The 13,194-nt window shown below is 47.1% G+C and overlaps 1 protein-coding gene across 11 annotated transcripts in view; it reads right to left on the reverse strand.

Annotated features, from left to right (window-relative positions):
* Positions 1-13,194, reverse strand: part of KTN1 (kinectin 1) — a 187,246-nt gene that overhangs the window by 63,724 nt on the left and 110,328 nt on the right. For all 11 annotated transcript variants that reach the window (XM_073586046.1, XM_073586010.1, XM_073586073.1 and 8 more), the window contains exons 25-26: positions 4,522-4,559; positions 3,857-3,947 (exon numbers count right to left, since the gene is read on the reverse strand). In XM_073586046.1, the coding sequence (XP_073442147.1) occupies positions 3,857-3,947; positions 4,522-4,559 (129 nt within the window). The remainder of the gene's footprint in view (positions 1-3,856; positions 3,948-4,521; positions 4,560-13,194) is intronic.

The following is a 13,194-nucleotide window of genomic DNA, read 5'->3' on the forward strand; positions in this document are numbered from 1 at the left end:
AAACTTAGAATATCAAAAAGTTAATTTCAGTTATTCATTACAAATAGTGAAGCTCGTATTAGATAGACCACTCTGTTTGTAATGACTATTTCAAGTGTTTATTTCTGTTAATGTTGATTATGGCTTACAGCCAGTGAAAACCCAAAAGTCATTATCTCAGTAAATTAGAATAACTTATAACACCAGCTTGAAAAAATTATTTGAAAATCTGAAATGTTGGCCTACTGAAATGTATGTTGAGTAAATGCACTTAATACTTGGTCGGAACTCCTTTGGCATCAATTACTGCATCAATGTGGCGTGGCTTGGAGGCGAATAGCCTGTGGACCTACACCAGCAGATGACATAGCTCCCCAAACCATCACCGATTGTTGAAACGTCACACTAGACCTTAAGCAGCTTGGATTGTCTGTCTCTTCACTCTTCCTCCAGACTCTGGGACCTTGAATTCCAGGTCTAGTGTGAAGTTTCCACAATCGGTGATGGTTTGGGGAGATATGTCATCTGTTGGTGTAGGTCCACTGTGTTTTATCAAGACCAAAGTCAGCACGGCCGTCTACCAGGAAATTTTAGAGCATTTCATGCTTCACTCTGCCGACAAGCTTTTTGGAGATGGAAATTTCATTCTTCAGCAGGACTTGCCACCTATCTACACTGCCAAAAGTACCAATATCTGGTTTAAAACAGGGATTTTTGTGTACTCACCGTAAAATCCTTTTCTCCGAGCCAATGATTGGGGGACACAGGACCATGGGTGTTATGCTGCTGCCACTAGGAGGCTGACACTAAATAGACACAAAGTAGATTAGCTCCTCCTCTGCAGTATACACCTCACACACTGGCTCCAGCCGAACCAGTTTCGTGACAAAGCACTAGGAAATCAAGAACATTATAGTATACAAACGTTGAACCAAAGAACATACTCAAGTCGTCAGGCCAACAGGGTGAGTGCCGTGTCCCCCAATGAGTGGCTAGGAGAAAAGGATTTTACGGTGAGTACACAAAAATCACTGTTTCTCCTTCGACTCCCTGGGGGACACAGGATCATGGGACGTGCTAAAGCAGTCCCTGGGTGGGAAACAGAAAGGACAGAGCAAACCTCATGCACCGGCTGCCAAGAGATGCGCAAGTCGCCTGCAAGATTAGTCTTCCCAGGATCGCATCTGCTGAGGCCCAAGTGTGAAGGCCCCCACTAAACGAGTGGAGTGTGCCTTAATCCCAGCTGGGAAAGGCTTGCCTCTGACACGGTAAGACTCTTGAATGGCCGACCGAATCCAACTGGCTATTGTGGACTTATAAGTGGCGAGTCTCTTCCTGTGACCCTCAGGAAGAACAAATAAGGTGTCCATCTTCCGGAGAAACGCCGTCCAGGAAATGTACTGTCTGACAGCCCTCACCACGTCCAGAGTGTGAAGAGCCCTCTCAAAACGGTGTACTGGTGTAGGGCAAAATGAGGGCAGAACAATGTCCACTTGCAAAGTGGCATACTCTGTCCCCGTGGCAACACAGTCTGGCAGGTGTTACATGAGGTGAAAAAGACTGTTTTGTTAGCCTGCTTGGATGTTGTACCCCAGACAGTCCCGGATTCTTCTGATAAGCCCCTATAGGGAGGGACGTGGTTAGAAAGTCCCAGAGATTACTGCAGAGAAGGGCCAATGAGTGCCGCAGTGCAGAGAACTCACCAGGTCCTGTGGGGATGATCCTCCCGGTGTACTGGGCTCTTCTGTGGTGAGATGTCCGGGAACTGCCGAAGGAGCTGCGAAAGAAACTCACAATGTGCAGTGGATGTCGGCTGCACGTGTAGAGAGGCGGCCAATAGAAAAAAGATGGCCGCCGGAAACTGTGACAGATAATCTCGCCAAGCACGAGAAGCGCCAAGACGGGGGTCGGAGCCGCTGCCACCCATCATAAAGAAGGCAGGGCTTCCGGCTGTGGCCTACCATAGGCCAAAGCCGGGACCTAATTTTCCGAGGCCGACCGGACCGCGCGTGGGAGGGAGTGTGCACCATGGGGAATGTCGCTTAAAGCTTGCCTACAGGAGCCCTCCGCCATGGTTGCTGACCCATTCCTGAGTGCCCCGTGCCCATGCTTACCTGCGGTGTGCGTCCTGGTATGAATTTGCCGCAGGAGAAGAGGAAGTTCAGGACAAGGGCTGCTATGACAGGTCAGCGGCCACCATCCCATGACAGGGAGGAGAGGCCGTCCGTCTCCTTCCATCACCGCTGCTTATCAGTGTTGATGCAGTGTGGCCCGCACGGACTTCATTAAATGCATCTGGACATCCTAGGGGTTAACTCCGCCGGTATGGAAAGGGACGATGGTCTGGCTGTAAGAAGCCTGGATGCAAAGGGGGGTACATGGAGGCGACACTCCTTGTTCCCATCTGTTGTTGGTACGGGAAGAGCGGTGCCCTGAAAGGACCCGTCACCCCTAAACAGATCTCAGGCATACCATGGTAAACGATGTAGGAGGGGATACATGGAGGCGACACTCCACATTCCAGCCCGTTGTAGGTTTGAGGAGAGCGGAGTCCTTAAGGGATCCGTCGCCCCCTGTAATACTCGAAGAAATATTTGGAAAAAAATTGAAAATTCTAAAAAGCTATAGATGTGTTCTGAAGAACACATGTGCCTCCTACTGACACTAAGTTTGAACTGGCTCGGCTGGAGCCAGTGTGTGAGGTGTATACTGCAGAGGAGGAGCTAATCATTTTTGTGTCTACTTCGTGTCAGCCTCCTAGTGGCAGCAGCATAACAACCATGGTACTGTGTCCCTCAATGAGGCAAAGGAGAAAACAGTATCACTGTGCTTGATGGCCAGCAAACTCGCTTGACCTTAACCCCATAGAGAATCTATGGTGTATTGTCAAGAGGAAGATGAGACACCAGACCCAACAATGCAGACAAGCTGAAAGCTGCTATCAAAGCAACCTGGGCTTCCATAACACCTCAGCAGTGCCACAGGCTGATCACCTCCATGCCACGCTGCATTGATGCAGTAATTGATGCAAAAGGAGCCCCGACCAAGTATTGAGTGCATTTCCTGAACATACATTTCAGTAGGCCAAAATTTCGGATTTTAAAATCATTTTTCAAGCTGGTGTAGTACTCTAATTTACTGAAATAATGACTTTTGGCTTTTCATTGGCTGTAAGCCATAATCATCAACATTAATAGAAATAAACACTTGAACCAGAACACTCTGATTGTAATGACTCTATACGAGTTTCACGCTTTTGTACTGAAGAACTGAAAAATTAACTGATATTCTAATTTTGTGAGATGCACATGTATGTATGTATATATATATATATATATATATATATATATATATATATATATATATATATATATATATATATATATATATATATACATACACACACACACACACACACACACACATATACATACAGACACAGTGAATGGGCTAAGATACAACGTGTGATGACATTGGTGCATGGACAACAATGTAGCATGGACTTGGATGATATTAACTTCTTTATGGGACCAAAGTTTCAATTTCGTGATTTACTTATTTTCTCTTTTTTGAACAACCATAACTCCTCCCGCTCCCATTAATATATCCTGTTGTGGGCTTGAATTTTAGCAAAACGAGACCTATTTTGAATGATATCCATTTTAAATCATGTACGCAGCAAAAAAAAAAAAAAAAAAAGTAGGATGAAATCATGGGGTAAAAATGCTATTAGGTCTTTAATTTTATTTAAATGGTATTCATTTATCTTTATTTATTGTAGGAATTAAAAAAAAAAAAATTGTGTTTATGTCACCATTTGATCTCTTTCTTATTATTATTGTAAGAGAATTAGAGTGTGGATGGGACTGGGAAATACCTGCACAGTTCTCCCCTCCTTGTCAGCCCTCAGCTGCTGAGCCTGTAGGAGATCTTCTACTGACTTGATCTTGCCGTCCTTCTCATGGATCCTAAAAGGATCATTTACATTTTATAAAACAGAAGAATAAAGTTCACACCATTATGGCCGCCTATTATGACACTGTAGAGCTAATCAGTAATGTTTACGGCACCGTACGCAGTAACCGGTGATTGTAGGCGAGCTGTCAAACTGAATGTCGTGATTTGATCACCGTAGGATCGAAAGGGTTAAAAATGACATTAAATATACCGTAGATGCCATTTTGGTGGTGGTCTCCCCACTAAACATTCCTATTATCTGCTATGATGCTTATGTCCATGGACCTGACTCGCAAATTCAGCAGTCAAATGGACACTTAAATGGAATAACATGGACGGATCAAGTTTGCCGTCTTGTTTTGGAGAAGGAGGTCTCGTAGGACTGTGGAAACCCCCTATACGAGAATTCGGCACTGAAATTCCAACTGCCCAATCCTTCTCATCTGTCGGGAGCCCCTCCATCCACATCCGTCGGTCTCCCAGTTGTGCCGAAATTGGCAGATTGGAAATTGTTGATGAAACTCTGCTCAATTTGTCACACAATCTCACCCACAAAATAAAAAAAAAAAATCAGCATTAACTTACGTCGTTTTTAGATCTTCAACCACAGATGTGAGGGCTACCTGAAAGAATACACGAGCGAAAAATTAAGGCAAGGTTTGGTAGCAAATATCGGTAAACTGTCATCCGTTTGCGTAAAAACTTTACCGCTTAACTGTATATTGCTAAAATGTGCCATTATGGTAGTAGTTGAACGTCTAGGACCGCTACAGCTGCGATACCAGCAAAGCAGAACTTTATACCCTATACAAGAAGCTGAAGTCGACCCAAATGTACTTTAATGGGGCCATGCTGCTGTTTTTTTTAAGATTGCGGAAAACGTTCGGAAAAAAAAAAAAAGGGGGGGGGGGGGTTTACTCACCCTCCCTTGGTTCAGCTCCAAGTCTATGACGCTGCTCTCTACGTCTGTTATCGTCCATCAAATTTAAAGCACCGCAGCCAGGGTAGATGGTATGAGCCACTTAGCTCACTTATTGGCTGCAGCACTGTCGATAGTAACAACTTTCTGAACAATGGAAGCAGTGAACTCAGTGCTGGACCGAGGGAGGGTGAGTAAACAAGTTTGCATTATAACCCCTTAACGACCGCCGACACACCTTTCAATTGCGGCAGTTAAGGGTAGTTAGGCCTCAGCACCGCTTTTTAACAACGCTGAGAAATAAGTGCCCCCAGAGTCAGAATTTCTCCAGGGTCTCTGCTACTAGGGATAGCCGAGACCCCAGAGAACATGTTTCGGGTAGGTTTTTACCGACACCAGTGTTGCGATTGCCATTATTCACAGAATAATGGCGACCGCAAAAAAAAAAGGTCTGATTTTACATTTAACCCGGCAACAGTAGGAAATTTTTCCTATTGGTTCATTTTGATCACCGTGACAGGGTCTACCACAGTGATCAAAATAAAAAATTATTAAATCAAACCCCTCCTTTATCATCCAATTAGTTAGGTAAAAATCATAAAAATTTAAAAAAAAAAAACAACATGATTTTTGGGTTACTTATCGTAAAATCTGTTTCTCGGAGCCTTCATTGGGGGACACAGACCATGGGTGTATGATGCTGCCACTAGGAGGCTGACACTATGCACAGAAAAATGTTAGCTCCTCCTCCGCAGTATACACCCCACCGACCGGCACTAATTTCCTCAGTTAGTGAGAAAGCAGTAGGAGAAGTAACGAAATAGATTGAAACGGAACAATCTATTTCGTTACTTCTCCTACTGCTTTCTCACTAACTGAGGAAACTAGTGCCGGTCGGTGGGGTGTATACTGCGGAGGAGGAGCTAACATTTTTCTGTGCATAGTGGCAGCATCATACACCCATGGTCTATGTGTCCCCCAATGAAGGCTCCGAGAAACAGATTTTACGTTAAGTAACCCAAAAATCCTGTTTTCTCTATCGCTTCATTGGAGGACACAGACCATGGGACGTCCCAAAGCAGTCCCTGGGGAGGGAGAAGCAAACTTCCATTAGGTCTGAGAACTCACCACCGTCGCCTGCAAGATCCTTCTGCTTAGGCTGGCGTCTGTCGAAGCATAGGTGTGGACCTTGTAAAATTTGGCAAATGTGTGGATGGAAGACCAGGTTGCAGCTTTGCAAAGCTGCAGCGCGGAGGCTCTGTGGCGCACCGTCCAGGAGGCAGCTACCGCCCGGGTAGAGTGAGCTCTGATCCCAGGAGGGGCCACTCGATGCTTGACCCGGTAGGCTTCTAAATTGCCAATCTGATCCAGCGAGCAAGCATAGCCTTAGTGCGCGGAAAGGTCAGCCGGCCTCCATCTGGAATGATGAAGAGAGAGTGTCTGTCTTCCGCAAGGGAGTCGTCCTAGCCAGATAGACCTTCATCGCCCTGACTAAGTCTAGCTTGTTCAAGGAGCGCTCAAGAGGGTGAGTTGGACCCGGACAAAAGGACGGGAGAACAATGTCCTCATTCAGATGGAAAGTGGACACTACCTTCGGAAGGAAAGAAGGCGGAGGTCGCAGTGCCACCATATCCTGGTGGAGCACCAGGAAAGGGGGGGCGACAAGAAAGGGCTGCCAATTCCGACACACGCCGGATGGAGGTGATGGCCACCAGGAAGGTTACTTTCCAGGAGAGAAGGGATAGGGAAACTTCTCTGAGAGGTTCAAAGGGTGGACCTATAAAACCTCGAGAACCAGATTAAGATCCCATGGCTCCACAAGCGCGCGGTACGGAGGCGCCGCATGAGCCACTACCTGAAGAAAGGTCTTGACTTGCGGGCGGGAGGCCAACGTCTTCTGGAACAGAATGGACAGCGCCGAGACTTGACCTTTTAAAGAGCTGAGGGCAAGGCCTGTCTGGAGAAACGCCAGGACGGAAGATAGTGAAAAGGACATGGGCGGAATGTCATGACCTCGCACCAAGTGAAAAAGGCCTTCCAAGTACGATAATTCTTGGAAGACGATGGTTTTCTAGCCCGGATCATGGTATGAATAACCCGATCCGAAAAACCAGATCGTTTCAGAACCTCGGTCTCAACAGACACGCCGTTAAATTGAGCGGCCGAGAATTGGGGTGGCAAATCGGACCTTGAGACAGCAGATCTGCCCTGTCTGGAAGCTTCCAGGGGGTGTCCGCGAGAAGGTTGACGATGTCCGCGAACTAAGACCTTCTGGGCCAATCCGGAGCGATGAGGATGACTGGAACCCCTTCCGCTTTGATTCTCTTCAACAGCTTGGGAAGAAGAGGATGGGGAGGGAACAGGTAGGGAAGCTTGAACTGAGACCAAGGAATGGTCAGTGCGTCGGCGTCCACTGCGAGATGATCTCGGGCCCTGGATACAAACTGCGGGACTTTCCTGTTCACGTCCGGAGTTCCCCAACGACGGCAAAGCTGATGAAAGACGTCCGAATGAAGGGACCACTCTCCCGCCGCGAGACCCTCGCGGCTGAGAAAATCTGCGCCCCAGTTGTCCACGCCGGGAATGTGCACTGCGGATATTGCTGGGACTGAAACCTCCGCCCAGTGAAGAATTTTGGGGGTATGGACTCGAAGAAACGATCCCGTGGACGAGAAACGAACTCTATTTTGTATCCTGAGGATACAACATCCCTGACCCAAGCGTCTTCTACTGAGGCAAGCCAGACGTCTCTGAAGAAAAGGAGTCGACCGCCTAGTTGATAAGGCGCCTCGGGATTTCGTAGATAGTCATGCTGATGTGGACCGTCCAGATCTGGTCCTGGAGGAGCCCTGGGAGGAGTGAGATCCCCAGGAGGGAGTGGGTCTGAAGGAGACTTTCTTCCTATCCTGACGTGCTTGCGGCCTTTGTTGGTTAGAAAAGGTTTCTGCCATAACGAAACGGCGGAAAGACCGAAAGGGCCGAAACTAACGCCTTGGAGGAGGTCTACGAGGCTTGGATAGAGGGAGAAGAGAGCTTATGCCTCCAGTGGCATCCTTAATAATCTGGTCCAGTTGGGATCCGAAGAGACGCACTCCCTGAAAAGGCAGATTGGTAAGGGAGTTTTTTGAAGACAAATCCGCCTGCCAAGCCTTGAGCCAAATAGTACGCGGGATTGCAACCACGATGCTTGACGCCTGAGCTGCGCAAGACGCGGCATCGAGCAGATAATCCCCTGCATGAGAAATCTGGTTGGCTAGTTCGGCCAATCGCTCTGGTTGGGGTCCACCAAGAATGCCTTGGCGGAGATGCTCTGCCCAAGTAGCTATGGCCTTTGCTACCCAAGAAGAAGCGAAGGCTGGGCTTAGCACCGTCGCAGCCGCTTCGAATGCTGACTTTGCTAAGGATTCTATGATCCTATCGTTAGAATCCTTTAGAGACGCCACACCTGAAATCGGGAGGACCGTGTTGTTAGACAGTCTAGACACGGGTGCCTCTACAGAGGGGGAAGCTGACCAGTTGTCGGTGAGCTCTTTAGGAAAAGGATACAGCACGCCGAGGCGCTCCCCTCTTTGAAAGCACCTGGTCGGATTTTCTCTTTCCCTGGTAAGAATCTTGCCAAACTCAGAGTGGGAGGCGAAGACTCTGTAAGGTGTTTCTGCCCGTCTGAACGAAACCTCCTGATCTGAGGGTTTCGCAGGAGAGTCTGAAATTTCGAAAGTGTGGTTAATCGCAGCAATGAGGTTCTGTACTGTAACCTTCATGTCCGCTTCATGGTCCGAATCCAGCTCTAAAATCTGATCGGATGGCGCATCTGAGAACACTTCGCCTGACTCGGGTGAGGAGGCACGGGAAGGAGACTGCTGGGAAGGACTGTGCGGTGAGATGGAGCGAGGAGAGGATTCCGGCCGGAGATCCTGTCTGGGACATTTGCGGCTCCTGCTGGCTGGCTCAGATGGAGACTCTTGAGACCTGCTGGACCCCGCAGAAGTGTCCAGGGGCAACTTATCAAGAACGGCCACCAGGGACTGAGACACCCTGGTGAGGTCTGCCACTGATTGTGATAGAGAAGAAGCCAAGCCGGGAATGGGGGGGGGGGTCACTGTCACGTGGAGCAATAGATGGCTCCTGGGCGGCATCGGGCTGCATGGGATTGCTGCAGTCTAGGCACAGGGGAGTGGACTGACCTGAGGGAAGTTTGCGATTGCAAGAGGAACATGCAAAGAACTTGACCAAAGTGCAAGGGGGAGCCGGAGGGCGGGCACGATCAGGCTTAGAGTTAGACATAATGAAAGTCACTGAAGTGCCGGAAGGTTGGGGACAGAAGGCAGAGGGGGTGTCAGTCTGCAGTTGCAGAGCTACTCACGGTCCGGTGTCCCCAAAAAGTGATGATACACGGCTCGTCTGTCCAAGCAGGGCCCCAGCAGAGGCAAACGGTGTCCGGCTGACAGGCTGAGAAGATGGCGGCAGCCTAAGAGGAACAAGGAGGAACGCGCGCTTTCCGATGAAGATGGGCGGAGCTACAGTCATATGTTAAAGTTTGGGCACCCCTATTAATGTTAACCTTTTTTCTTTATAACAATTTTGGTTTTTCCAACAGCTATTTCAGTTTCATATATCTAATAACTGATGGACTCAGTTATATTTCTGGATTCAAATGAGGTTTATTATACTAACAGAAAATGTGCAATCTGCATTTAAACAAAATTTGACTGGTGCAAAAGTATGCGCACCCTTATCATTTTCTTGATTTGAACACTCCTAACTACTTTTTACTGACTTCCTGAAGCGCTAAATTGGTTTTGTAACCTCATTGAGCTTTGAACTTCATAGCCAGGTGTATCAAATCATGAGAAAAGGTATTTAAGGGGGCCACTTGCAAGTAGTTCTCCTATTTGATTCTCCTATGAAGAGTGGCATCATGGGCTCCTCAAAACAACTCTCAAATGATCTGAAAACAAAGATTATTCAACATAGCTTTTCAGGGGAAGGATACAAAAAGTTGTCTCAGAGATTTAACCTGTCAGTTTGCACTGTGAGGAACATAGTAAGGAAATGAGGAAGAACACAGGTACAGTTCTTGATAAGCCCAGAAGTGGCAGGCCAAGAAAAATATCAGAAAGTCAGAGAAGAAGAATGATGAGAACAGTCAAGGACAATCCACAGACCACCTCCAAAGACCTGCAGCATCATCTTGCTGCAGATGGTGTCACTGTGCATCGGTCAACAATACAGCGAACTTTGCACAAGGAGAAGCTGTATGGGAGAGTGATGCGAAAGAAGCCGTTTCTGCAAGCATGCCACAAACAGAGTCGCCTGAGGTATGCAAAAGCACATTTAGCACATTTGGACAAGCCAGTTACATTTTGGAAGAAGGTCCTGTGGACTGATGAAACAAAGATTGAGTTGTTTGGTCATACAAAAAGGCGTTATGCATGGAGGCTAAAAAACACAGCATTCCAAGAAAAACACTTGCTACCCACAGTAAAATTTGGTGGAGGTTCCATCATGCTTTGGGGCTGTGTGGCCAATGTCGGCACCGGGAATCTTGTTAAAGTTGAGGGTCGCATGGATTCAACTCAGTATTAGCAGATTCTTGACAATAATGTGCAAGAATCAGTGACGAAGTTGAAGTTACGCAGGGGATGGATATTTCAGCAAGACAATGATCAAAAACACCGCTCCAAATCTACTCAGGCATTTATGCAGAGGAACAATTACAATGTTCTGGAATGGCCATCCCAGTACCCAGACCTGAATATCATTGAACATCTGTGGGATGATTTGAAGCGGACTGTCCATGCTCGGCGACCATCAAACTTAATTGAACTGGAATTGTTTTGTAAACAGGAATGGTCACAAATACCTTCATCCAGGAACTCATTAATAGCTACAGGAAGCGACTAGAGGCTGTTATTTTTGGAAAAGGAGGATCTACGAAATATTAATGTCACTTTTATGATGAGGTGCCCATACTTTTGCACCGGTCAAATTTTGTTTAAGTGCAGATTGCACTTTTTCTGTTAGTACAATAAACCTCACTTGAATCCAGAAATATAACTGAGTCCATCAGTTATTAGATATATGAAACTGAAATAGCTGTTGCAAAAACCAAAATTGTTATAAGGTAAAAAGGTTAACATTAATAGGGTTGCCCAAACTTTAACATATGACTGTAGCTGCTGAGGCCGAAGAAGGGACCGCCCGCTGGCCAACAACAGGCTATGTGTATGGGGCGGTGGGCGGCAGAGAACGGGAGGGAGAAAAGCCCGTCTGTGAAAGAGAGGGAGAGAGCAGGGGGGCGTGGCCGCGACGCTGGAGAAGGCCCAAAATGAAGCCGGGGCCCAGATTAATAGCGGCGGCCGCCTGTCAGCGCGGGGCGGCGCGGAGAACCCGCAGCGCTGCCACGGCCACCCACCTGGAGATCGCTGCCCGATATCTGCCGGGCGGGAGAAGGCCGCCTAAGAATGAAGGCGGCTGCAGAGCAAGGCCCACACTGCAGTCGGGGCCTGGAACAAATGCGGCGGTCGCAGGGAGGCGCGGGCGGCGTAGAGACCGTGCAGTACTGCTGCAGCGACCGCTCCGAAGAATCCTGACTGCCGCCGAGGAGGACGTGACTCGGACCCTATACTTACCTGCGATCCGTTAACAGCGTCAATAAAGATACCTGACATAATCCCACGCTGTCTGATCCGTCTTTTGTTGTGTCCGCGCCTCATCCAACCGACAGGCTCCTGTGGGCGAGTGGGTGGGAGACGGGGGGCGAGGACCATCTGGATCGCTGGCACGCACCTGTGCTAAGCTCTTGGTCCAGCTGCGGAGAGCTATGAGGATACGGGGTGGCAGTACATGCCGTACTCATAGTCTCTTAGTGGGAGTACAGTTGTGACTTCACACTGTATCCCTCCGGAAACCTGAAAAGGAACAACGCACACCGAGGTACTGTAGATAGGGGTCTAAAGAAAGACCCGTGTCCACCTCCTACTAACACTAAGCTAAACTGAGGAAATTAGTGCCGGTCGGTGGGGTGTATACTGCGGAGGAGCTAACATTTTTCTGTGCATAGTGTCACCAGCATACACCCATGGTCTCTGTGTCCCCCAATGAAGCGATAGAGAAAAGTATTTTCATTTTTCCATTAGGGTTAGCGTTGGGGCTCAAGCCATCTACGGTAGGTGGCCGGGGTAGGGGTGGGGCTCAAGCTACCTACAGTGGGTGGCCAGGGTTAGGGGTGGGTGGCCAGGGTTACATCAGGGGGGTCCTCAAGCGAAACATGGCGCCACCATTAATTCCAGCGAATTTTATGTTCAAAAGTCAAAAGGTGCTCCCTCCCTTATGAGCAATGTCATGCCCCCAAACAGTGGCTTTCCCCTACGTACGGGGTATCGGCGAACTCAGGAGAAATCGCACAACAAATCTTGTGGTCCATTTTCTCCTGATACCCTTGAGAAAAAAAAATTGGTTCCAAAGTAATTTTTTTGAGAAAAAAGTAAAATGTTCTTTTTTTTCCTTCTACATTGCTTTAGCTCTTGTGAAGCACCTAAAGGGTTAATAAACTTCTTGAATGTGGTTTTGCACACCTTGAGCGGTGCAGTTTTTTTAGAATGGTGTCCACTTTTGGATATTTTTTGTTATATTCACCACCGAAACTCATGAGCTTCCAATGTGAGGTGGTCCCAAAAAAAACATACACCCATGGTTTCCTGTGTCCCATGGTTTCTTTGTGTCCCCCAATGAAAAGATAGAGAAAAATTGTTATGCAAATTTTGTTGGAATAATGAGAAATCGCTGATCAACTTCTAACCCTTATAACGCCCTAACAAAAAACAAAAAAAAATAGCTTACAAAATTGTACTTATTTAAAGTAGACATATGGGAAATGTTATTTATTAAGTATTTTGTGTGACATAACTCTCTGATTTAAGTGTACAAAAATTAAAAGTTTGAAAATTGCAAGATCTACAAAGTTTTGCCAAAATTCCGTTTTTTTTCATAAATAAATGCAAGCTATATCAAAGATATTTTACCACTAACATGAAGTACAATATGTCACGAAAAAACAATGTCAGAATAAGTGGGATACGTTGAAGTGTTCCAGAGCTGTAACCTCATAAAGGGACAGTGGTCAGAATTGTAACAATTGGCCCGGGCATTAAATACAAAATTGGCTCTGCCACTAAGGTGTTAAACAAACTGTAATTGGGGAACTGGAAAAAACATTGTTTAAAAGGGTTGGTCAGGTGAAAACAACTAATCACTTATCCACAGGATAGGTGACAATTGACTGATCAGTGTAGGTCATCTGCCCAGATTGGCAGATTAAGGAATTTTTATCCCAGACA

Source organism: Dendrobates tinctorius, unplaced genomic scaffold (assembly GCF_039654945.1).
Source record: "Dendrobates tinctorius isolate UK_male_01 unplaced genomic scaffold, ASM3965494v1 ptg000010l, whole genome shotgun sequence".
Lineage (NCBI taxonomy): Eukaryota > Metazoa > Chordata > Amphibia > Anura > Dendrobatidae > Dendrobates > Dendrobates tinctorius.